The 25,064-nt window shown below is 45.4% G+C and overlaps 1 protein-coding gene across 1 annotated transcript in view; it reads left to right on the forward strand.

Annotated features, from left to right (window-relative positions):
* The first annotated feature begins 295 nt into the window (after positions 1 to 295).
* LOC125447565 (protein lyl-1-like) overlaps positions 296 to 25,064 on the forward strand; it is a 36,779-nt gene continuing 12,010 nt past the window's right edge. The window contains exons 1-2 of the mRNA XM_048522063.2: positions 296 to 491; positions 13,137 to 13,667. Coding sequence (XP_048378020.1) covers positions 13,192 to 13,667 — 476 coding nt within the window. The 5' untranslated portion in view covers positions 296 to 491; positions 13,137 to 13,191. The remainder of the gene's footprint in view (positions 492 to 13,136; positions 13,668 to 25,064) is intronic.

Below are 25,064 nucleotides of genomic sequence, written 5' to 3' on the forward strand. Positions count from 1 at the left end.
CGTTTGATAGATTCATTTTGAAATGGATGGGGCGGGAGGAGGCGGCGTAGTTTGTACTTTCTTAGTGTCAAAGTGTATTAAACTCCCCTATTTAACGCTATAAATGTTAGAAAATGGAAACTTAGGGCCCATAGAATTGCAAATCCCAGAGCCTCAAATGGATTTGGTTTGAAAAAGAAGAGTAAGAGAGAGAGGGAAAGACAGCAAAGAGAAAAAAAAACACTGCAAAGCTATTCCTGCTGTAATCGTTTCCTCTTCTGCTCAATAGAACGGCCAAAGAGGCAGGGCTGACCATGTGGCTTCCTTATCAGTGCGGTACAGGCAGCCTCGATCTCTTATCCGTGACTGCACCTTGCAAGACTGTATCCTTTCCTGGTCTTTACATAGGAAATCTGCACAATCCAGGCACTCCAGAGGAAAAAAAAACTTAAAAGCACACAAATGGAGGCTGAAGAAAATGGCTCTGTCCAGATCCCCTCAGACCAGAGAGGGTAAGCTCGCTTTTTACTTTGCGATTTTTTTTTCACAAAAAGAGAGTATCTTAAGATTGGGCTGTTAGGTTAAGAGCTACTGTGTGTGTGAGATGTATCAGCTTCGCTTAAAACAAACGAGAGAGAATAAAACATTACAGAAACTCAACGAAGACAATTGAAATATTCATATTTATATAGCAGTCCACGTAAAACGGTTTGAAAGCACCGCTCTCCTGCTGAATTTCAAACTCACTAGAATTCTAATACTTTAAAACTTCAGACAGTGTGCGGCAAACTGGGTAACCGATTTTGTGAACTAGGCGCGCGGAAGCGTTAGAAAATAATTTTGCAAATGGTATATTGGAGATTTGGGAAATTGGGTTAGAAAGCAACAAATTTACTGTTGATGTGAAGGAAAAAAAGCATGTGTTGACTGCCTGCAGATTTTCAAGTCTGAAGTTGCCACATTACTAAAAGACAATAGAATATATTATGCAAACATTTCGTCAGCTGCTGTGCATTTTTCGTTTTGCAAACTGGACACGGCCCCGTTATTTTATCAACAATATAAAATATCATGTTGTTAGAGAGGCAAATAGGCTGAGCCTCTGTAGAAGTACCAAATCTCTCTCTCTGGTCATTTTTAGTGCGGATTGGAAGCTGTATTTATTTTCACTGGAGCTAAACGGGATTTGGAGCTATTTCCCAGGTTTAGCCCGAGGAGTTTGTGATGTTAATTGTAAAACAAAATCTCGATGTGAATTGTATGGAGATTTGCCTCATTTTCGTCCTAAATGCCAGGAACAAGTGTTTAAATAGATTTTGCGGCGTTGGATTTTTTTCTTTCGTTTTGAAAAGCTAATTCTCCTTTTGCTTATTTTATCTTTGAAGAAGTGGAATTATTTTAACTGTCTGGGTTAAATCCTGAAATCTCTGTTTATTTCAAATCCGATACACTATTACTCAAACTGAGAGGGAAACTTTTTGTTACATTAATTTCGTTTTGGTAACAATTCCCACCGAGGTGACACAGAGTTAGCCGCTGCGAAAGAGGAATTGGGTATTTTGAACACTAACATGTTGCTAATTGTAACATGTTGCAACTTTCACCCACTACAAAATAACACATGCTTCTTGGTGAACCGCCCTGATCTCCTGGAGAGTAATGTTTACGCCCAAATGCCCTGTTTTAAAACTGGACAGCCACCCCGGAGATATGATTCCGAAAGGGATCGAACAGTCTAGAATGAAATAGATCGCTCCAGCCCAGTTCATCGGTGGCATCATAGTTTAAAATGATGGTTTCCTGAACATTCATTTGTTTTTAAAATAGCTTAAGCAAAATCAAGCCCCCACGTGCTTCACTGGCTTTTGAGGTGGGTTTTAGGTCAGAAATGATTAGGAGGAATACAGTACTAAAATTCAGCTAGAATGCATTTTCACTTTTGAGTACTAATAAGTTGCAGGCAGTTTAAGATTTAAAATCGGAAAATTGACATTCCTATTTGGAAAAGAAATCTTTTGAAAATGAACCTAGAAACCAGACCCCCAACATGTCTGTGTAAAATTAAACTTGCTACAGAAAAGTTAGCTGCAAACTACCAGTTATCCTATGCACACAGCTCTTTCCAGCCTGAGGAGCAAGGACCTCTCTACCACTCAGTTACTGGAAGTCGGTTTTGTTTCTAAGTGCCCCAATACTTTGCCATCCAGGCGTGCAGATTGTAGTACACACCACCCACTATGTCTGGTGGAGTTGAATTTGAATTTTTTTTTGCTATTTTGTTGACAATGTTTCCCAATGGCTGCACGAAGCTATTCTCGTAGTAGAGAGAGAGAGAGACGACTGGTGCTGCATGCCCCTGGTGAAGTGAGAGTACGCAAAGGTGTAATCTTTATGGTATCCTCAGCTGCTGTGAGAATTGAACCCATGCTGTTGGTGCCACTCTGCTCTGCAAAGCAGCTTTACAGCCCCTCACCCCAGCAAGTCATGCACAACCATTGCTGTGGAATTAAACTGTAGCACGAGCCATTTTGTAGTCGCCTGTATCAAACTATTGAAGTATTTCACACCCACAGTGGTAGAGATGTGTTACATTTAACCATTAGCCAAATCTCGCCGAGTAGAAAGCTTTAAATGTTGACCTTTTCATCCAGGGGACTAGAATACTCCTGTTTCAACTGTAAAACTGATCGGACCACATCTATTAGATTCAGTCTCCTACACAACACATTTTAGGGAATACTGTATTGTTTGTACCTTTTCCCTAATCAACCTGTTCAGAGATTTTGTTACACATCTCTAGAGCACATGGTCTCCTGGCTCAAAGGTAGGGACACTACCACTACACCATCAGGCAGCACAGTGGCTGGGGGATGAGTCTGGTTTGGATGCTCTTTGGAAGGTCTGTGTGGACTGTTTCCACACTGGGAATTTTGTAAAAGAGCCCCCACCCAGGAGCATTATACTAACGTTAGGGAGGAATGTAAAGCTCATTTTCCAATATGATGCCTGACCCCCTAAGAGCTAAGTTGCAAGAAACTATATTAACTAAGGTTTTAATCCCTGCAATTTAGAAGGTTAAAGTGTAACTTAGAGTTATACTGCATTATAACAGGCCCTTCGGCTGACCATGTCTGTGCCGACCAACAATCACTAAGCTAATCTCATTTACCTGCATTTAGCCCATAGCCTGCTATACCATGGCATTTTAAGTACTCACCCACATGCCTCTCAAATGTTAGAGAAGTGTCTACCTCCACCACCTCTCAGACAGCATGTACCATATTTCTACTGCCCTCTGGGTGAAAAAAATTATATTTCATATCTCCTCTAAACCACGTGCTTGATGAAAATTTTTAAGATGTCAGGGGGAAGTAGGTAAGATAAATAATAGGCATTATTTCCAAATCTCAGAGTCTGGGAGGAGGCGCCAAAGCTAATTTTTAGGTTTTGTAAGCTAGAGCCTGGTCTTTCAGGAGTGAATTAGGAATTTCTGCACTCTCAGGATAGTCAAAGATTGGAGGTTGCTCCAAAAAGTGGGAATTCACGCTGCATTTGATCGCAATTTTTAAACTGTTTCTTTTTAAAATCAGATGTGCTACAGGTTATGGGACGAAGGCGAAAATGAGTTACATCAGGGATCAGCAGTAATCTGGTTAATGGCAGAGCAGGCTGCAGGGCTGAAGCAGCTTCTTACTGTCCCTGGGCTCCACTCACAGTCTGTTCACAAATACCATGCTACAGACAGGTTTCACTGCAATTTTTAAAAAATGGCTTGATGATCAATTGTTTTATCACAGCGCTTGCAAAAGGAATCAAAATTTCTAATGAGGAGCACAAGTGGAGACTGCAAACTGTGAGTGATTGTGGGTTGTCAATTAGCTGCAATCATACCTTGTTACTTCCTTGTTTATTATGGTTTGCTTTTGTAAAGTTCAAAATGAACTTTTTGAGTTTCCCCAGTTTTTCTTTTAATGGGGAGGGAAAGGGATGTTCATTTTTCCTAACTGGAGCTTGTGGAGCTAAAAATATGAACTGAAAATAAAACCCTAGCAATAAAAGCTGATTTTGAAAGTGCCTGACGTTGCAGCAGAGCTTATGCAAGCCTGAGCTTTCTCAAATAAATGCTCTGATCAGAGATTATCTCAGCCACAGTGAAATGCTGGGAACAAAAATTGTGGGCAGATGCTCCCAGTTTTGTTGAAGTGATGAGGCAGCTCACTGAAGAGTTCAGAGAAAAAAAAACCCATCCTCCATTATAATAAAATGTGAGGCTGGATGAACACAGCAGGCCAAGCAGCATCTCAGGAGCACAAAAGCTGACGTTTCGGGCCTAGACCCTTCATCAGAGAGCTCTAATGAAGGGTCTAGGCCCGAAACGTCAGCTTTTGTGCTCCTGAGATGCTGCTTGGCCTGCTGTGTTCATCCAGCCTCACATTTTATTATCTTGGAATCTCCAGCATCTGCAGTTCCCATTATCTCCATCCTCCATTATAGTTGGGTTTGAAAATATAGTTTTTAAGGAGGGTCTTAAATAAGGAGAGGGGGGTAGAGGAGAGGTTTACGAAGTTGTGCCAGTATCTGTGGAGCCTGTGCAGTTAAAGGCATGTGGAAGTTAAAATTGGGAGGGTGTGGGAGGGAATGAGGGACGTGTCTGAGGCCCGAACTGGAGGCATACAGAGAGGAGTATGAGGCTGGACGAGATTCTAGACAGTAGGAAGAGGGCTGCTACAGTGCAGTGGTAGTGTCCCTGTGTCTGAGCCAGGAAAGGCCTGGGTTCAAGTCCCGCCTGCTACAAAGTTTCTGATGATATCGCTGAGCAGGTTGATTAGAAAGTATTTAAAGTGCCCTTGTAGCACAGTAGGAACACCTCTGGTCTAGAAAGTCTGGGTTTAAGTCTCACCTGCTCCTAATGTGCGTCATAATATACCTGGATGGGCTGGTTAAACAGAAACAGATTGAGAGGGGCCAAAGCACTGGAGGGATTTGAAAACAGGGTTGATAACTTTTAAAACTGAAGGATTAATGGACCGCTTTGAGGAGCATGTTAACCAGTGAATTTGTGGAGGGAATGTAGCCACAAAATAGTATTGTTTTATGACATTACAGTGTTGCCAGGAATGAGGCTCAATGAGCTCAGACCCTAGAACAATATGTAGGCAAACTGACTTTGGTCCCACATTATGGTCAGTTCACAGTAGAACGCAATTCAGATCAACCTTTGAGGCTAGCATGCATAATCTAGAGCATGATGTGTCTTTGTCAAATGTACCCTGTACTTTTCATATGAATAAACAGATCAATAGATGCTTGAAATCTTGAGAAGTTGAGAGCTATGAGGGGTTGGCACAAGAGAGGGGTTGAGTCCTGTGGCACCTTACCCATGATCTAATAAAATGCCAGGGCAGGCAAGAGGGGCTGAATGGCCAATTCCCCTAGTTCTTATTTTCCTATTGTTGTGAATGTATGCATGTTAAACACATTTGTATCCTCAGTGCATTCCAGTGGTAACTAAACCTTGAAAGGTTTATTGACTATCACCCCAAAGCATGCTGCAGAAGGATCTACGCAGTAGAGAAATTGGGAACATTAATAGTTGCAGAATTATAAACATAATTTTCTGACATGGCTAAGTAATTGGTTTGGAGATAGGACATGAAGATTAGGGACAAAGGAAATATTCTAGATGTGGGAAGAGGGCCAGTCTCTTTACACAACTCATCAATGTTATGGTAAATGATTTCATCTCAACAATTATCCCTTCGCTTTTGTTAAAGCCATTAACTAAATCATTTTACAATACTTAAATGCACACAGTATATGAAACAAGGTAATATGAGTTTGTAGTATAGACTGAAATTGCCAGGTATGATGTTGTGGGTATCACATAGACATGGCTGCAAGGGGGTTATGACTGAGAATTAAATATCTAAGGATACACAACCTTTTGATAGTACAGGCAGAGAGGGTTGGTTGCCTTGCGAGGAAGAAATGAAATTAAGTCGGTAGTAGTAAGTGTGGGGCTTTTTTCCCTGGAGCGTAGGAGCCTGAGAGGCGACTTTATAGACGTTTATAAAATCATGCGGGGTATGGATAGGGTGAATAGCAAAAGTCTTTTCCCCAGGGTGGGGGTGTCCAAAGCTAGAGGGTGCACGTTTAAGGTGAGAGAGGAAAGACTTGAAATGGGCATGAGGGACAACTTTTGTATAACACTATGACTGACTGTAAAGCACTTTGCAAGCTTGAGTGACAGTACATAAATGCAAAGTCTCTCAGTTCTGTGTTTAGAATCTGTTTGTCAGGCTGTTCCACCCAGGCATGAATGAATAGAAGAAAGAAGGTGAATATTGGCCTCACGTGCCCTGATACACAAGATGAGCAAATGAGTCATAATTTTAATTTGGTCAGAATTAAAGTTAATTGTGAGCTCAGAGAACAAAAGTGGAAAAAATCCTGGAGAAACTCAGCAGATCTGGCACCATCTGTGGAGAGAAAACAGAGTTAATGTTTCAAGTCCGGTGACCCCCCCCCCACCTTTAGAACTTAATCTTATGGATTGGAGTAACTTCACCCTTTCAGCTATAGGGCTGCAAACATATTTGGAAGTTTGACCATTTGTGTCTCTCAAAAATGTGACTCTTTTTAAAATGAATGAATTTCAAAGCAATTTTTTTTAACATTTTCCCCCTGGTGTCCATACTTGGCTTCTCCCAGCAGTGCCAGAGAGTTTAACCTATAACTGATGGGGATGTCAGGATTATTCCTGCTATCTTGACCAGGAATAGTTGGGAGTTCAGTGTTAATAACACTGAGCTAGTGAGGCAGAGAAGTAACATGGGGCCGGGAGGGGGCGCAGACCTGGGTTCAGATCTCCACCAAGGTAGGATTTAAATTCAATAAAATCTAATTTATAAAGTTTGTGACGGCAATGAAACCATCATCAATTGATATTTAAAAAAAGACCCATCTGGGTTCAGTTTAAAGACAAGGGAATCTGCCATCATTTCCTGGTCTGGCCTACAAGTCACTCCAGACCCACAGCAACTCAGCCAATTCTTACTTGCTCTTGGAAGAAAGATCAAACAGACTGGGGTTGTTTACCTTGGAGCAGAGCAGAATGAGCAGGGGAGATGCTTGAGATGTATGAAATTGTAACAGATATCGACTCTGAAGCCACTCAATGCAAGAAGGGTCACTGGATCCGAAACATTCTCTCTCCACAGATGCCACCAGAGCTTGCTGAGTTTCTCCAGCCATTCCTGTTCTTGTTTGTTTTTTTTATCCAAAGCCGTTCAAGGGCTTCACCTCCCATCAAAGAATTTTGTAAAATGACACTCCATCCAACTTCATTTGAGAAACTCCTTTTTTTGCTGAGGTGTTGTTGAGTGAGCCAGTTACAAGACTTCAGGTTCCGTAGGGCGCAGTATTATCTCAAGCATATGGATGTTGGTTGCGTAGTGCTGTTATGTCACCTAGCTGAGGTTATCTGCCGTGATCTCGGAGAGAAACCTTTTTGTGTTGTCTAGCGGTTTTGTCCTGTTGTGGTTAGAAGTCACAAAGGCATCAAGCCTCAATGTGCCATTTGATACACATTGCCACAAGATGTGCAGATATCCTTATCTCGCTCCCCTTGCCTGCTATTTGGCGCTTCCTCATGAGTCAGCAGTTAAACTTCTCCCTGCAAACATTTGGAGACAGGTTAACTAAAAACAAGGAGAACTGTGAACATGAGGGACTGGCTAGCTTTTCCAAGTGAAGAATACTGTCTCGAGAATAAATGGTATTGTGTAATCACAGAATATTGCTGTGAAGAAGGAGACTATTCAGCTAATTTTGGGTCCAGTATCCAGTGACCCTTCTTTGACTGAGTGTTTTAAGGGTCACTCTACTCTATATCTGCTATAATTGTAATCATCTCAGTCTTGTCCCCCACCCTCAGTCTCCTCTGGTGCAATATAAACAACCCCTGTCTGCTCAACCTGTCTTCCGAGGGTAGTGACTCACTTGCTGTGGGTTTGGAGTCACTTGTAGGCCAGAGCAGATAAAAATGGCAGATTCCCTTCCTCGGAAAGGGCATTGGTTAGTCCCACTCCCTTCCCCATGTCTTTGTAAATGGGGAGAAAGTGGCGACTGGACGACGGACCATGATCTTTTTGAGTGGCAGAGCAGGCTGGAATGAGCAGCCCCTATTCCTGTTTTCTGGCTCCTATTGCCCATCGAGTCCTCACTGACCTTCCGGAGAGCATCCCACCCAGTCCCAACCCTACCCTATCTCTGTAACCCTGCATTTTCCATGGCTAAATACACCTAACCTGTACATCCCTGGACACTACAGGACAACTCAGCATGGCCAATCAATCTGACCTATCCATCTTTGTTGTACGCATTCAAAAAAAAATCTGGAATTAAGAGTCTAATGATGACTATGAACTGATTATTGGAAAAGCCCATCTTGTTCACTAATGTCCTTTAATGAAGAAATCTGCCACCTTTACCTGGTCTGGCCTACGTGTGACTCCAGTCCCACAGCAATGTGGTTGACTCTTTAACTGACCTCTGGGATGGGCACTGATGGTTCCTGCAAGCTCCCATAAACTGCAATGTGTCAATGACCAGATCATTTGTTAGCGGTTGATTGAGGAATAATTATATTTTTGCCAGACTGATAGCCATATGTTAAAGTAGGCAGCAAAAGACTTTCAGAAATTTGTGAGGATTTTAATGTAAATTGATAGCGTAGCACAAACAACAGTTTCCACCTTTCCCTGTGCAAGGAACCCATAAACCAGCACCTCCCCCCACCCCGCCGGCCTCCCAACTCAACCTGTTCGAGCGTGGTATTATACACCTCCATGAGAAGTGAGATTTGAACCCAGGTCTACTAGTCCAGAGGATGGGACAATACATTGTCCCTCGAGCCCCTTAAGAACCCAGTGTTATTTTTAATTTAAGAGCCAACCATGGAAACTAATAACCCATTTTTTTTAAAAAAAGCTATCACTAAGTTCCCAAAATACTCAATTAAATGACTAGCACTGCCCAGTCGTGTGAAAACCCCAGCTCTCAAACACAAAGTCAAATGAACACCTGCGTGAAGTCAACTCTGGTGCTGTTCTACCTTAAAGGGATCTGCATTTCTACTGCTGACAGTCACTGGCCCCAGGACACTGGGGAGAACTCTCTGGATCCTTATTAAAATATGCTATAGGATCTTTGAAGCTCACCTATAAGAGCAGGCCAGGGCTAAACTCATCTGAAAGACAGCACCTCTGGTAGTGTAGCACTCCTCCAGAGCATCCCAAACTGTGGGCTGCCATTCCCAATAGTTCCACCAGGGGGCCACTGCCAACCCCTGTGGGTGTCACCAAGGGATCACTGCCAACCCCATTCGGGGTCATGATGGGGTCACTGCCAGCCCCATTCTGGGTCATGATGGGGTCACTGCCAGCCCCATTCTGGGTCATGATGGGGTCACTGCCAGCCCCATTCTGGGTCTTGATGGGGTCACTGCCAACCCCATTCTGGGTCATGATGGGGTCACTGCCAGCCCCATTCGGGGTCTTGATGGGGTCACTGCCAGCCCCATTCTGGATCTTGATGGGGTCACTGCCAACCTCTGTGGGGGTCACTGCCAGCCCCATTCTGGGTCTTGATGGGGTCACTGCCAGCCCCATTCTGGGTCTTGATGGGGTCACTGCCAACCCCATTCGGGGTCATGATGGGGTCACTGCCAGCCCCATTCGGGGTCATGATGGGGTCACTGCCAGCCCATTCTGGGTCATGAGGTGAGATTCTGACATTGTCCTCTAAGGCAACAGTGAGACCATGGACTAAATGGTGAGGTACCTTCACATCCTCAGGTTTGGTGTAATCGCAGCTGTTACCAGACGGTTGTTTGAGCCTGCTTACAGCTCCAAAAATGGAAGTGGAAAGGAGGCACTTGTTTTCGAAAGTCACTGCACATTAAATATGCTGCTGCCTTTCCCCTACCCCCTCACCCGCCCAATCTACCCACAACTGAAACCCCGCACCTCTGCTCGATGAGGTTTATACTCATTCACCAGTACACCCACACACACACCCACACACACACCCACACACACACACACACACACACCCTTGCTCTCTCACACACACATACTGCCTCTCTCTCACACACACACATACACAGACACACACACACACATACTCTCTGTCACACACACACGTGCATGCTCGTGCACACACACACACATTGTCTCTCTCTCACACCCCCAGCACTCTCGCACACTCATACGCACACACTCTTACACAGTCACACACGTACTCATACACATGCTGTCTCACACACAGGTACTCACTATCTCATGCTCACACACTCTCACACACATGCTCACACTCTATCTCACGCTCATTCCATCTCATATGCACACACACACTCACTTGCACACATGCTCACTCACACACTTGTTCAGACACACACTCAGTCACACACATGCACCCTCACTCTCTCACACATGCAGTCACACACACATGCACTCACACACACGTGCACTCACACACATACTCACTCGCACATGCACACTAACACTCACACACACTCACACACACACACACACACAAATACACATGCATTCACCCACACACATACACGCAGTCACATACACACATGCACACACACACACACGTGCACTCACACACACTCACTCACTCACATACTCACTCGCACATGCACACTAACACACACACACACACACACACACACACAAATACACATGCATTCACCCACACACATACACGCACTCACATACACACATGCACACACACACGTGCGCTCACACACACTCACTCACTCACATACTCACTCGCACGTGCACACTAACACTCACACACACACATACAAATACACATGCATTCACTCACACATATACACACACACATACATGCACTCACATACACTCACTCATACACACACGCACTCTAACATACGCACGCTCTCTCACACACGTACTCTCACACACATTCACGCACTCTCACGTTCACACATGCACGCACTCACACACTCACATGCACACACTCACACACACACACACACCCTCAAATCTCACTTGGAGGAGTGGGGGCACAGCCATTTTCCAGTGTCATAGGTGGGCTGATAGTGGGGAGGGGGAAACAGTTTGGGAAGCACAGGCTTGTGGCTGTAGCCTCTGTGTTAAAACTTTCCAGTCATCGTAAAATAATGTGTGGGACAGTTTGAAGAGGACAGCGTATGCCCTCCCTGGTTTTCGGGCCAATGTTCATCCTTGCAGCACATCCTAAAAACAGAAGATTACCTTGTCATTACGAGGCTGTTCGTGGGATCTTGCTGTGCACTGAGCAACTGCTGTTTAATTTCCCGTTCCCTGCAGTCTCCACTGAGATGCAGGCATCACTGGAGAGGTTGGTGCTTGTTGCTTCGTCTGTAACTGCCCCTTGACCTGAGCGGCTGGCTCGGCCATTTATGAGAGGGAATGCAGTTGGGAGCCATCACGGTAGGCCTGGAGCCACTTGTAGGCCGGACCGGGTAAGGACAGCAGATTCTCCTTCCCTTGAGGACAGCAGTGAAGCAAATGGGATTTCTTTTTAAGAAAAAAACAACATCTGGGAGTCAGGCTTGTTTTTGATTGCCAATTTTATTAATTGAATCATAATGGTGTCGGGCCAGGTTTATGGAGTGTTGGCCCAGTCACATCAACACGATTCTGCACTCCGTCTCCTCAAAATTCCGTCAATGTTGGGCTAAGGCGAGCTTTCAAGACTAAGCTTTGGCAAAGAAAGGGATGATGAAATGAGAGTGAGCTGATCAGCCAGATCTGATCCAGTCTAAGTGAACAGAACAGGCTTGAATGATGAATGCTTTCCTGTAGCTCCGATACCTCAGTTTCATCTTTGAGTGGCTGGATCACACGGGATACAGGGAGAACTAGCCATTTGGATACAGAACTGGCTCAAAGTTTGGAGACAGAGGGTGGAGGTGAAGGGTTGATTTTCAGACTGGAGGCCTGTGACCAGCAGTGTGCCACAAGGATCGGTGCTGGGTCCACTGCTTCTCATCTCTTATATAAATGATTTGGATGTGAACCTAGGAGTTATGGTTAGTACTTTTGCAGATGACACCAAAATTGGAGGTGTAGTGGACAGCGAAGAATGTTACCTCAGAGTACAATAGGACCTTGATCAAATGGGCCAATGGGCCAAGGAGTGGCAGATGGAGTTTAATTTAGATAAATACGAGGTGCTGCATTTTGGAAAGGAAAATCAGGGCAGGACTTGTACACTTAGTGATAAGGTCCTGAGGAGTGTTGCTGAATAAAGACACCTTGGAGTGCAGGTTCATATTTCCTTGAAAGTGGAGTCCCAAGTAGACAGGACAGTGAAGAAGGTGTTTGGTACGCTTGCCTTTATTGGTCAGTGCATTGAGTGTAGCAATTGGGAGGTCGTGTTGCTGCTGTATGGGACATTGGTTGGGTCACTTTTGGAGTATTGCATTCAGCTATGTTCTTCCTGCTGTGGGAAAGAAGTTGTGAAACTGAAAGGGTTCAGAAAAGATTTACAAAGATGTTACCAGGATTGGGGGAGTGAGGTTTGAGCTACAAGGAAAGGCTGAACAGACTGGGCCTAGTTTCCTGGAGCATCAGAGGCTGAGGGGTGACCTAATCGACGGTTATAAACTCATGAGGGGCTTGGATAGAGTGAATAGACAAGGTCTTTTCATTGGGGTGACGGTGTCCTAAACTAGAGGGCATAGGTTTAAGGTGAGAGGGGAAAGATTAAAAAGGGACCTAAGGAGCAACTTTTTCCACACAGAGGGTGGAGTGGGTATGGAATGAGCTTCCAGAGGAGGTGGGGGAGACTGGTATAATTACAACATTGAAAAGGCATCTGGATGAGTACATGAATAGGAAGGGTTTGGAGGGATATGGGCCAAATGGGACAAGATTTATTTAGGATATCTGGCCAGAATGGGCGAGTTGGACCAAAGGGTCTGGTTGTGTGCTGTACATCTCTCTGACTGTATGAGTGCAGCGGTCCTCAGAGAAAGCAAAGAAGCACACAGTCTTCAAACAGTTAAAATATTTTCTTCCACCTGTGGTTGACCCCTCTTTCTAAAGTCGATTTGCCTCTCTCTGTCCTCCCCACAGCTAAACCGGAGGGGATTGCTGCAGTGGCACACTTACAGTTGGCAGAAGAAGAAAGATGATGGAGAAATTCGAGTCCTGTCCATCCCCAGATACCGGAGACTCCCGCAGTCCCATGAAGACAGAGCCGAGACAAATTAGTGAGTCCCTGACTGACGAGGGAGATGCAAGGCAAACCACGGCCCAAGCTGCTTCTGACTCTACCCCCGGGGAGCGCACTCAGTCAAGCAAGCAAGAGACATCAGAGCCCGTTTCCATGGAAACCCCTTTGAGCTCCTCAGGAAGCCTGCCGCCGGAGGTACCAGTGATCAGCCTGGGTCACAGCAAGCTCCACCCGGGTGCGCAAAGCCCCCAGGTTAACGGAGGGGCCAGGATGGTGCAGACCACTGAACTGACGACCCTGCACCCCATCCCATCCCTCGTCCAGTGCTCCGACAGCAGGATGGTGCGACTCTCCAACCACCCAGTGGGGTCCCTGCCGATTCACGGCCCTCTCCTTGCCACCCAGTACCAGCCTCACGGCCTGATCAACAGGTTAGTCTGCTGGTTACTCTCTCTACTCTTTGAGGGCAAGACTCCTCCGACGCTGTTTGTAAATCCAGTCGCAGCCCAGAGTAACCGTCCACCCCCTCGGTCAGGGCATGTTGTCAGCCTCCTGTGCAGGATGTTTCCAACACTCATCAACATGCAGTGTTAGCCCCTATTAGTCCCCTGAGAGAGCAACTTAGCTAGGCCCCAGTCAGAATGGTCTTTGAGTACCACCCAACAGCTCTCAATCAGAACTGCAGCAATTCTTCACTGCCCCTTCTCTAAAAGGTGTTTAATTCACGTCCTCTGGCATCATCTATCCTGCCAAAAAAACCACAGTTGGAATTGGAGCTGCAGCATTTATTACTGAAATAACACCACAGAGGCTGCTATCCTGTAACTGGGTCACTCGTTATTTATATGTCTGCTGCACATGGGCTGTGATCAGCCAGCCAGCTCAGAGTCCAGTCCCTAGACTGAGGAGACTCTCCTGGTTATATCTGTCAGCCAGGGCTCCCTGATTGGCCCAGGGTTAACAGCACCCCATCAGAAATCTCATAATCAATAGGATCCACCTGTACAATCATTACAATTACCCGTTCCCCAAGTCGAGTAGATGTGGGTTAGTAGTTTGATCATTGTGATAAAGGCCAGGACAGTGAGCCTGAGGTGGACAAGGGCCAGGGGACTGAGAGTGAATATTCAGCTTGCTGTCATCAGGTTGGGGATTCTGCAGAATGAGGAGGGGTGTTGTTTTATGAGGGAAGGGCAGCACGGTGGCTCAGTAGTTAACATTGCTGCCCCACAGGGCCATAGACCTGGGTTTGATCCCACCCTCAGGTGACTGTCTGTGTGGAGTTTGCACATTCTCCCCGTGTCTGCGTGGGTTTCCTCCGAGTGCTCTGGTTTCCTCCCACAGTCCAAAGATGTGCATGTCAGGGCAGATTGGCCATGCTAAATCAGGCATAGTGTCCAGGGATGTGTTGGCTAGGTAGGTTAGCCCTGGGAAGTGCAGGGTTACAGGGTGGGGGTGGGAGGTGCTGGGCTGCTCTTCAGAGGGTCAATGTGGACTTGATGGGCTGAATGGCCTGCTACCCCAGTGAAGGGATCCTGCAAATGTTTGGAATTCTCTTCCTGAAAAGATGATGGAAGCTGAGTCCTTGAATATTTAGTACGTTGTTTCTTGTTAAGCAAGCTCTCTGTTGAAATGTTACCAGGGAATGTGGGTTTGAGGTGACAATCCAATCAGTCACAATTTTATGGAATGGTGGAGCAGCTTCAAAGGGCTGAATGGCCTCCTGCTGCTCCAGATTCCACAAAACCTACTGGATTCACTTCCTTTGGGAGCCAGAAGGTTTTTCATCCTCTGCCAGATTACCTAGTCCAAAACTAAAACACTTGCCCACCACAGCCAAGCGATAGCAATCTCTCAAACTCCAGTCTCCACTTCCACACATTTTCCAGTAAAGGATCAATGCTTGTGTTAGAAAGGAAATCGGTGCACAACCAGGCCATTTGACCCCTTGATCCTGCTTCACAATTCAACAATATCATGCCGAATTGAACTGAGACCTCCGTTGTCCAGTCCTTATCACATATCTGTATCTCAGTCTTGAATGTATTCAATGATCCGACTTCCACCACTCTCTGGGGAAGAGAATTCTAAAGACCACCTTTTCCGAAGGGTATAGGTACTGAGGTCAATTATTTCTTTCTGTCAGAAGGCAAATACTTTGTCCCAGAGAGCATCTCCAACAGAGCCTTCTGTGGAAACTGAGACACCATGTGGAAAGTATGGTGGCTCAGTGGTTAGCACTGCTGCCTCATAGTGCCAGGAACCTGGGTTCGATTCCACTCTTGGGCATCTGTCTATGTGGAATTTTGCACATTCTCCCCGAGTCTGTGTGGGTTTTCCCCACTGCTCAAAGATGTGCACATTACCTGGATTGGCCATTCTAAATTGCTCCTGGTATCCAGGGATGTGTATGTTAAGTGGGTTAGCCAGGGGAAATGCAGGATTACAGGGACAGGGTGAATATGCTCTTCAAACGGTTGGTATGGACTTGGTGGGCTGAATGGCCTGTTTCTCTCTGTACAGATTCTAGGAAGAGGTCATTCACGTCCTTTAGGGGCAAGAAAATGGAGTTGATGATGATCAGGTCACCCATGATCATATTGAATTGAGACTTGATGGACTGAATGGCCCACATCAGTTTCTGCATCTCACAGAGAAATGTCATTGTGTGAAATCAGTGCTGTGGTTATGTTTACGATAAACTGCAAACGCAATAAGATCCTATTGTATCCTTAATAAAAACAGGGATTGTTCTGTAGTGTAGAAGGAGTTCAGGTTGACATTTTGTCTAGAGCCAGTAACAGGATAGGTGGCAAGCTATCAGAGGTGGTGCAGGCAGGGTATGTAGAAAGGGCAGTTTTTAATTTTGCGATCTGCTTACAAACCCAGATCAAGAATTTGCCTTCAGTACCACAGTTTATTTCCCAGGAGAACTGGCACCAAAACCATTCATCCTTCCGGGTGACTGTATTATCAGTGTGGAACCATTTGGCATTAAATATTCAATTTCACCATTGGCACCAACCCACCGGCAGATGGGCACAACAGTTTCTATTATCGGGACTAGTAGAAAGTTGCAATCCAACCTAAAATTGTAGATAACTCTTTACAAATTTTGTTTTTACATTCATAGCACGTCCTCGTTGGTTTCTTTTTGAGAGACCTGAAACGTAATTTCCTTTCGACTTGGCAGAGATTTGTTGGCATCACTAACCTCACAAAAGGAAAATGCAACAAACCTCAAGTGATGCCAGTATTAATATGTAGACTTCTGTGTTTGAAATTGCCAAAGACGGAAGAGGAGATGAAGGATTAGGAGGAGACTGTTCAGCCAGTCTGGCCTGTTCCATTTCGTCATTTCGTATCTGATCAGACAAAATCAAGTGCCAACTTTACTGACCCTGTACCTGAGTTTTAGAGGTGGTTACAATTGGTTGGGAGAAGGGAAAATGTCGAGGAAATGTCAAACGGAGGTCCTTTGGTGAAATTGGAATGAGCCGAGTATGGATGAAGGCGGCTATAAGTGCAGCACTATCTGCTCAAGAGTTTACAAAGAATGAGGAAGTGCAGAGGGTCAGTGTTCGTGGTGGAGCTTATCAAAATAGAAAGACCAAAGGTTTCAAAAGAGAAAGAGAGAAACTAAAGTGGAAAGGAGCAGACAGAATTGTTGGGTGTGCAGTTTGTTTTTAGGACAGTTTTTAGTGGAATTTCCAGAAGGGCCTGGGTTCAATTCTTGGACGGCCTCCACTTTTCACAGAGGCAAGGGGAATTGGCAGCCCCTTTCCCAACCCCTGAGACACCCCAAAGTACTTTCGAAGGGTGGGCATTGTTGTAAAGTAGGAAATGCAGCAGTGCATTGTGTGTGCAGCAGGATCCCAAAAACTGTAATGTGATAATGACCAGAGATAACAAGGTGTAGAGTTGGATAAACAGAGCAGACCAAGCAGCATCAGAGGAGCAGGAAGGCTGACGTTTCAGGCCTAGACCCTTCTTCAGAAATGACCAGATTATTTGTTTATTAAGTGCGATGCTAGTTGATAGGTAGTTATTGGTTGGGCCACAAGTAACTACTTCCCCGTCACTCTTCAGCCTAGTTCCCCCCCCACCCCCCACAAGGTACCTCACTGAATTCCCAACCTCTGGAGTAGGATTTAAATACCACAACATTCCAGCTCAGGAGCTGATACTGAACAGGAAAGTGAGGGTTATAATTGCCGTGTATTAACTCCACACAGTCACCAACTATTATGCTGCAGAGACAGTGAACGTTGCTGGATTTCCTTCAGTGAATTGGATTGAGCAGTCACTTTATAAGGAAGTGGGGGAGTTGGATGTTTCAGAGTTTGTAAAACCATAAATTGGTTTAATGCACCAGCAGAAGCCTAGAAATTGATAAGTTCACAAATAGTATGATTTATAGAAGCCAGCAGGAAGGTCAATGAATTGGAAGATGCATGAGGCAGTAACTTAGAACACTGCCAAGTGATCTCTAGATCAGAAGATCTAGGAGGAGGAGTCAGCCATTCTGCCCCTCAAATCTGCCCCAACATTCAGAATGATCATAGCTGATCTCATCTCAGCTCTCTGCCAGCTGTCCATAACCCAATAACACATTACTAATTAAACATCTGTCTATCTCCTTACATTTATCTCAGTGTCTTAATCAGGATTCATATCCAACCCATCCCAATTGGAAACTGAATGAACTTGAATCTCTGTGTTGTTCCCAGCTGGTTAAATGATGCTCCAACTAAGGACATTAACTAGCACCAGAATCGAAATGTGGGTGGTTCTGGGGAGGATAAACTCAAGCTTTAGATATGTCGCGGCAAAGAAGAAGGCCATTCAGCCTATTAAGTCTGTACTGACTCCCTGGAACCCAGTCAGTCCCTTTCTCCAGCTCAATCCCCATGGCCCTGCCAAGTGTCCATCCACCTTCCATCTGAAACATTGCTGCTGTTTCCAAGATCATTGTGGGTGATAATTTCCACTTATTGGGCAAAAAGCTCTTCCTCACATTCGCCCTTTATTGCCCCGAACCTTAAGTCTGCATCCTTTAATCTGTCCGCCTTGTTGAACTCTGTTATAATTTTACACAGCTTCTTCAGCCTTTCCAAACCATCCCTGAAACCATTCTAGTAAATCTCCTGTTCTCTTTCTGAGAGTGCAGTGGCTAGAACGGAACTGCCTGACTGGGCCAGACCAGAGCTTCCGAAACACGCGAGTGTAACTTTGCTGGTTTCGTACTCAGTGCCTTTATATCCAGAGACACCATCCCATCTGCTTTACTGACCGCGCTCTCAGTATATCCTGCCACTTTCAATCTTCGATGCGCATGAATCCCCAGGTCATTCTGTTCCTTTTAGAATTCTGCCATTAGGCGTAGAATCCTTACAGTGCAGAAGCAGGCCTTTCGGCCCAGCAAGCCCCTGAAGGGCGTCCCACCCGAACCCACCCACTACCCTATCCCTGTAACCCTACATTTCCCATGGCTAATCCACGTAGCCTGGGTACTATGGGCAACTTAGCCCGGCTAGTTCACCCCAACCTGCACACCTTTGGACTGTGGGAGGAAACCGGAGAACCTGGAGGAAACCCGTGCAGACACAGGGAGAATGTGCAAACTCCACACAGGCAGTCGCCTGCGGGTGGGATCGAACCTGCGCGGCAGCAGTGCTAACCACTGGGCTGTCCCACTGTGTTTAAAGCAGTAGCACAGCTCCCCTTATTTAAAGTGACACACCACTTCATTTAAAGGAACTCTGCTGTCTTTGTGTCAGGTCTTTCACAGCAGCCTCCCTGATTCCCACTCCCCTCAAGCTCAGTACCATTTAGTAGCAAAAAATAAGGGTGTACTGGCTGAATTTGCTGGGAATGAAGGAAGGCCAGGGGAATACAGGATTAGGTCATTCAGCCCTTCGACCCTGCCTAGCCGTCCAATATGATCCCCCCATAACCCTGGATGCCCTTGTCTATCAAACTGACTCAGTGATTGAACACATTCAATGACCCAGCCTCCACTGCTTCCTGGGGAAGAGTAAGGAAGGGAGGAAGCTCCTTACAGGTTTGAAGAAATGTCTTTGTTCATTTGGGCTCCATTCCCCTCCCTAGGAGGACTGACCTGACAGCAAAGGCTTGTCGAACGTCAGCGATGCCAGATAACATAGCAACATGCAGATTTACAAATTAGGAGTACAGCAGTCCCCTCAAGTCTGCGCCAATGTTCAGAGAGACCCTGGCTGTTCTCATTCTTTATCCCTCGTAATCTTTGGCCTTTAACTCCAGGCACTTACTGAAACAGTGGGCAGTTGAGTTAGGAGATGCGCACTTGTATTGCTTCACTCTGTAAATAAATATGTGATTGACTAAAGACAGGCTTCAGTCTTATCTGTTAAAGGTGAATCCTGCAGCTTTTCCCTTTGGTATCAGACTTAACTTTGAAAAGTGATTGATTAAGATCGAGGAAACTGGTGGAAGGTAGCGGGATCTCTGAGGGGTTGAGATTGGGGGAGGTAGGGGACTGCTTCTATTTTAGACATCATCTGCAGCCTTCCTCATGAGGTGAAGAGGGAGCGCGGGTCAGGAGAGGGTAGAGGTTGAAATCAGGGGTGTGGATCAGCTCTCTCTATAATGCATCAGGTTAAACCTGTAAGTTAGGCATCATTGGCTTGATGATCTCGCTGGTTTGAAGATCAGCCTGAAACCCTCTCACCATGCCAATTGTAAGATGCTGTGCCCAACTGGCAAAGTTGTCAAAATTGACTACCCTTGGAGTAATGTGAAAGCTACAGTTAAAATGTAGCCTGTGATGTATACTGGGCTGATAGCTTAAATAACCTTTATCCAAACTTTGTATAAATGTTATTTCAATGATAAATGTTCTGCTGTTGTGCTTCTGACATTGAATGAGCTTTGCTCAGTGAGGATGCAGAATCTTGCTGTTCAGACCGGCAATGATTCAGTCTGTATGTGTGGTGGGATCCTCTCTTCAGTCAGACTTCAGTGTTGTGTATTTTTGAAATAATGAGCGAGTGTATGACCTCCGCTGAGTACAAGCTGGTCAGTAGTACATCAGTAGAATTATATATTAGTGGAGCTACCTCAAATTGTCAAATACCAGGGTGATGAGGGATGAACTGACCCTCCCCTCCCTTTATTCACTGTCCCTTGGCTGGCCACAAAATGGTTAATTTAGAAGGGGTCCATCCCCTGTGGATGCTTTTCTCCATCCCAAATCATTTGAAAAGGAAAAATTGTAACTAATTGATTAAACAAAAGTGATAGTTATCAAAATGAGAATGAGTTAGAACCACAGCAGGTTTGATATCATCTGCAGCCTTCCTCCTGCCCCCAAAATGCCAGGCGAAGAGGTGAGGAGGGAGCAGGGGTTAGGGGTAAAGATGAAGTAATATATAAAAACATCTGTGGAAAATAAGTACTGGGACATTGCAGTCAATATATGCATAATATCGACATTGGAAGTTGAGCAGTTTGAGATCTAGGCTTATTTGCAGGTCGACCAAAATTCTGCTTTCCTGGATTCTTTTGCAGGTGTTTGGGTGGTCACACTGACAACAGGAGAAAATCTTCCTCCCTTCCTCAACTGCAGTGCAGGGGTACCTTTGGCCCTTCTTAAACATGTCTCCTCTCTAATGGAAGGATCAAGCACGGACTCGGTTACCGATTTGTGGAGCAACTGTGCTCTGTATGCTCCAATCGACACCACCTTCCAGTTGCCAGCTGTTTCACCTCCCCCTCCCACTTGCCTGGTGACATGTCCATCCAGGGCCTCCTCCAATGTCACAATGAGGTCACACGTAAACTGGAAGAACAACACCTTATATTCTGCCTCAGGAGCTCACAGCCCAATGGCCTCAACATAGAGTTCACCAGCTTCAAAACCTCCCTACCCCCAGCTTCATCCCATGTCCAGGCTTACTTCTCATCCCCACCTCCTTTACCTGACACAACCTGTCCATCTTCCTTCTCACCTATCCGCTCCACCCTTCCCACTGACCAATATCCACAAACCCCTCCCCTGCATCCACCTATCACCATCCCACCTATATTCCCACAACCCCACCCCCTTCCTTCTGTTTATTTCTGAGCTCCCTTCCCCCTTCCCAGTCCTGAAGAAGGGTCGCAACCCGAAACAGCAACTTTCCTGCTCCTCTGATGCTGCCTGACCTGCTGTGTTCCTCCAGCTCCACATGTTATCAACTTCACAGCAAACTAGCCCACATGCCAGTGTGTCAGGCCACTAGCACACATAGACCAGGGCTGTGGTTTGTTTTTTAATACAGTCCTTTGTGTATCTCTGGAGGAGTGAAACACAAAGATGTCTATAAGAGTTGGTTTCCTGCATATGGGCGGGGGTGGGGAGGGGGAGTGGGAGTGGGTAAACAATAGTGAACTGTCAATCTATTTTTACCTCTTCCTTTTCTGTCTGCCTGCTTGAAGTTTTTCTTGCTCCACGCAGATATCCCATTTCATGAGTCCAGACAGGATTACATCACGCAGTCGATGAATTTATAATCACCACCATCCTTCAGCTGTAGCAGCTTAATTTTAATTCCAGTCTATGTTTTTGTAAATTATGTCCATAGGTACTTTGAGAATTGCCAGGACTTATATGCAGTTATATTCAGCTGGGGAGGGTTTTAGTTGGGGTTTCACTTGAGACCCTTGCTAAAACTATAGGATGTTGAGTTAGGAGTTACACGCTTGTGATGTTTCAATCTGTAAATAAGCGTAACACCAAATAAAGTTAGCTCTAATATTGTCCTTCATCAACTGGTTTTCTGGCCTGAAACAAGGTGTCAGGGCTAATATATTTGCGTAGATGTTTATGGAGTAGAAGGTCTTGACCCTTTGGATGCTTATTTGCCTGACAATGTGTTTTGGAGCTTGCACCCGAGCTCGACCTCAAATTGGGTTTTTCGGCTGAGTTGTCATTAGAAGATGATGAGCAGAAAGTGTCGCGATTCTGTCTGGTCGGGTGGGGGTTTGGGGGAGCGATTATTGCAGGCCCTGCTGCTAATTCACAGGAATAGAAGGAGGTGGCCATTCAGCCCCTTTGAAACTGCCTGGGTGTTCAAAGAGACCAGGGCTGACCTATACCTCTCCCCTAAGTTCCCACCTTTCTCCCCAGGCCTTTATAACCTTGCCCAACAACCAGCACTGGAGCAGTGGCTGAGTCTCATGGTCTTGTGCACCCTGCAGGAAGACTTTGCAACTCATCAACTTGCACGGATAAAACCTCTGCCAAGCAGGTCAGAGGCCATGTTGCTAATGGGTGACCCGGGGACTGTCTGAGAATCTTTTTTGTTGCTGCAAACATCTCATTTTCTAGTAATCAGAAAATATAAATGAAGAAAGCTGCAACACAGAGGATGTGGGGGTATTTGTATGTCAAACACAGGAAGTTAGCACACAGGGGCAGCAGGTAATCAGGAAGGCTAATGGAGGTTTCAAGGAGGTTTGAATATAAGAGTAGGGAAGTCTTACTGCACCTATACAAGTGCTGGTGAGACCACATCTGGAGCACTGTAAGTAGTTTTGCTCCCTTTATTTAAGGGAAGATATAATTTCATTGGAGACAGTTCAGAGAAGGTTATTTGGATGATCACTGGTTTGGAGGGATTGCTTATTAGCAAAGGCTAAAACAGGTTGGGATTCTTGACGCGCTTGACAGTGTCAATGCAGAGAGAAAGTATGCATTCATGAGAGAGTCTGGGACCAGCAGGCAAAGTCTCAGAATAAAGAGAGACTAATTGAAGACCGAGATGAGGAGGAATTTCTTCTCTTAGAGGGTTGTGAGTCTTTGGATCTCCTTACCACAGAGAGCTGTGAGGGCAGAGTCTTTGTGTGTATTTAAGGCTGAGATAGATTCTTGATCAGTCAGGGAATCAAGAGTTATTGGGAACGGGCAGGACAGCAGATATATGGAATGTCAGATTAGATTGAATGGCAGAGTAGGCTCGAGGGGCCAGATGGCTTACTCCTGCTCATATTTCTTATGCTCTAAGCTGAGAAATTGGGTGACTGTAACTACAAATACAAAGCGAGTATTGACAGCACTGTGTCAGCCAATGAATTGGAGGTGGGGACAGTACATTGGATAAATACTTCCAGCCAATCAAGCGCAGTATATTTATGCAATAGTATCTGCTTAATTTTAAAAAGTCTCTGCAAACTACAGCTGACAAAGCCCCTGGTCAAAACTGCAGCAGAGGCTGTTTATTCAAAATCACTTCCTAGTGAAAGATTCAGTGAGCAGAGAATAATTCAGAAAAGCTGGAGTAAATGGGAATTGAGAGCAAACTCTGTGCTGGTTGGAGTCATACCCCGTACAAAAGATGGTCCTGGTTGTTGGAATTCCATCATCTCAGTTCGAGGACATCTCTACAGGAGTTCCTCAGGTTGTGTCCGAGACCCAACCATCTTCAGTTTCTTCATCAATGACCTTCCCTCCAGCATAAGGTCAGAAGTGGGAATACTCACCATTGATTGGTTGTTCAGCACCATTTGCAATTCCTGAGATACTAGAGCAGCCCATATCCAATTACAGCAAGGCCTGGACAATATTCAAACATGCCTGACAAGTGGCAAATAACATTCAGACCACGAATGTGCCAGGTAATGACCATTTTTAGATTAGATTCCCTACAATGTGGAAACGGGCCCTTCAGCCCAAGAAGTCCACACCGCCCCTTGCAGCATCCCACCCACACCCATTCCCCTGTTACCCACAAACCCCTGAACACTTCCGGCAATTCAGCATGGCCAATCCGCCTAACCTGCACATCTTTGGACTGTGGGAGAAAACCGGAGCACCCGGAGGAAACCCACGCAGACACGGGGAGAATGTGCAAACTCCACACAGACAGTCGCCCGAGGCTGGAATTGAACCCGGGTCCCTGGTGCTGTGAGGCTGCAGTGCTAACCACTGAGCCATCTCGAAGAAGACAATCTGACCTCTTGATATCGAGGGCATTATCAGTATGTCAGGCTCTGATTTGTGATTACATTAGGTAACGCATATGCTATCCTTGTGTGTTCATGACCAAGTGCACTACAGTCAGGTTCCCTCTCATTCTAGAGTGTTCTAGCTTAGTGCGGTATAGTCTGGTAAAGGGCAGACTGACTGCATCCACGCTGTACTATTTATTCAGAGGCATGTGCAGCTCAGTGACATCGTCGCAAGGCTGCTCCAGGATCCTGATACCCTTACAGTGGCAGCAGTCAGCAGTGGAACATGTTGTCTGGAGACAAGTTTATTGTACTTTATTGTAATTTTTAATTCAAAATGAATAAAACATTTTTGGGGGTAAAAGGATGATGGTGGGCTCGGGGAACAGCTTCTGTAAACGTAGATCCTACTATCCAAGGCTACAGTGAGGCCTGGATGAAAGTAAGAACCTCGGAATATTGAGAACAGACTTAGTATTTTGTCTGCCTCTCTCTCAAAGTTTGCAGTCAATAAAGGACTTAATGAGGGGGCAAGAATGAGGAAGCGTAGCCTGCGCCCTGTTCTGATAAAGATGCAGAGTCACCATAGCAACGTGTATTATCATCCTCACTGTCTTTCCTCAACTATAATTTAATCATTTACTTGAAGTGGTGTTCTTCTGCAGGTTAATTGCAATATTCTTCCATGATGTGGGCAATCATGTAAATTATAGGAAGCTTTATTTTTATTTAAAAAATTATAAGGACACCTCAGCTGCAGCATAGAAATGTACAAATGGTGGTAAACGCAGAAGAAAATTTTTTAAAAAGCACAGTAAAACTTGCAAATGATGGAACTCGCTTTGCATAATGCTTCA

Source organism: Stegostoma tigrinum, chromosome 35, assembly GCF_030684315.1.
Source record: "Stegostoma tigrinum isolate sSteTig4 chromosome 35, sSteTig4.hap1, whole genome shotgun sequence".
NCBI classification, from domain to species: Eukaryota; Metazoa; Chordata; class Chondrichthyes; order Orectolobiformes; family Stegostomatidae; genus Stegostoma; species Stegostoma tigrinum.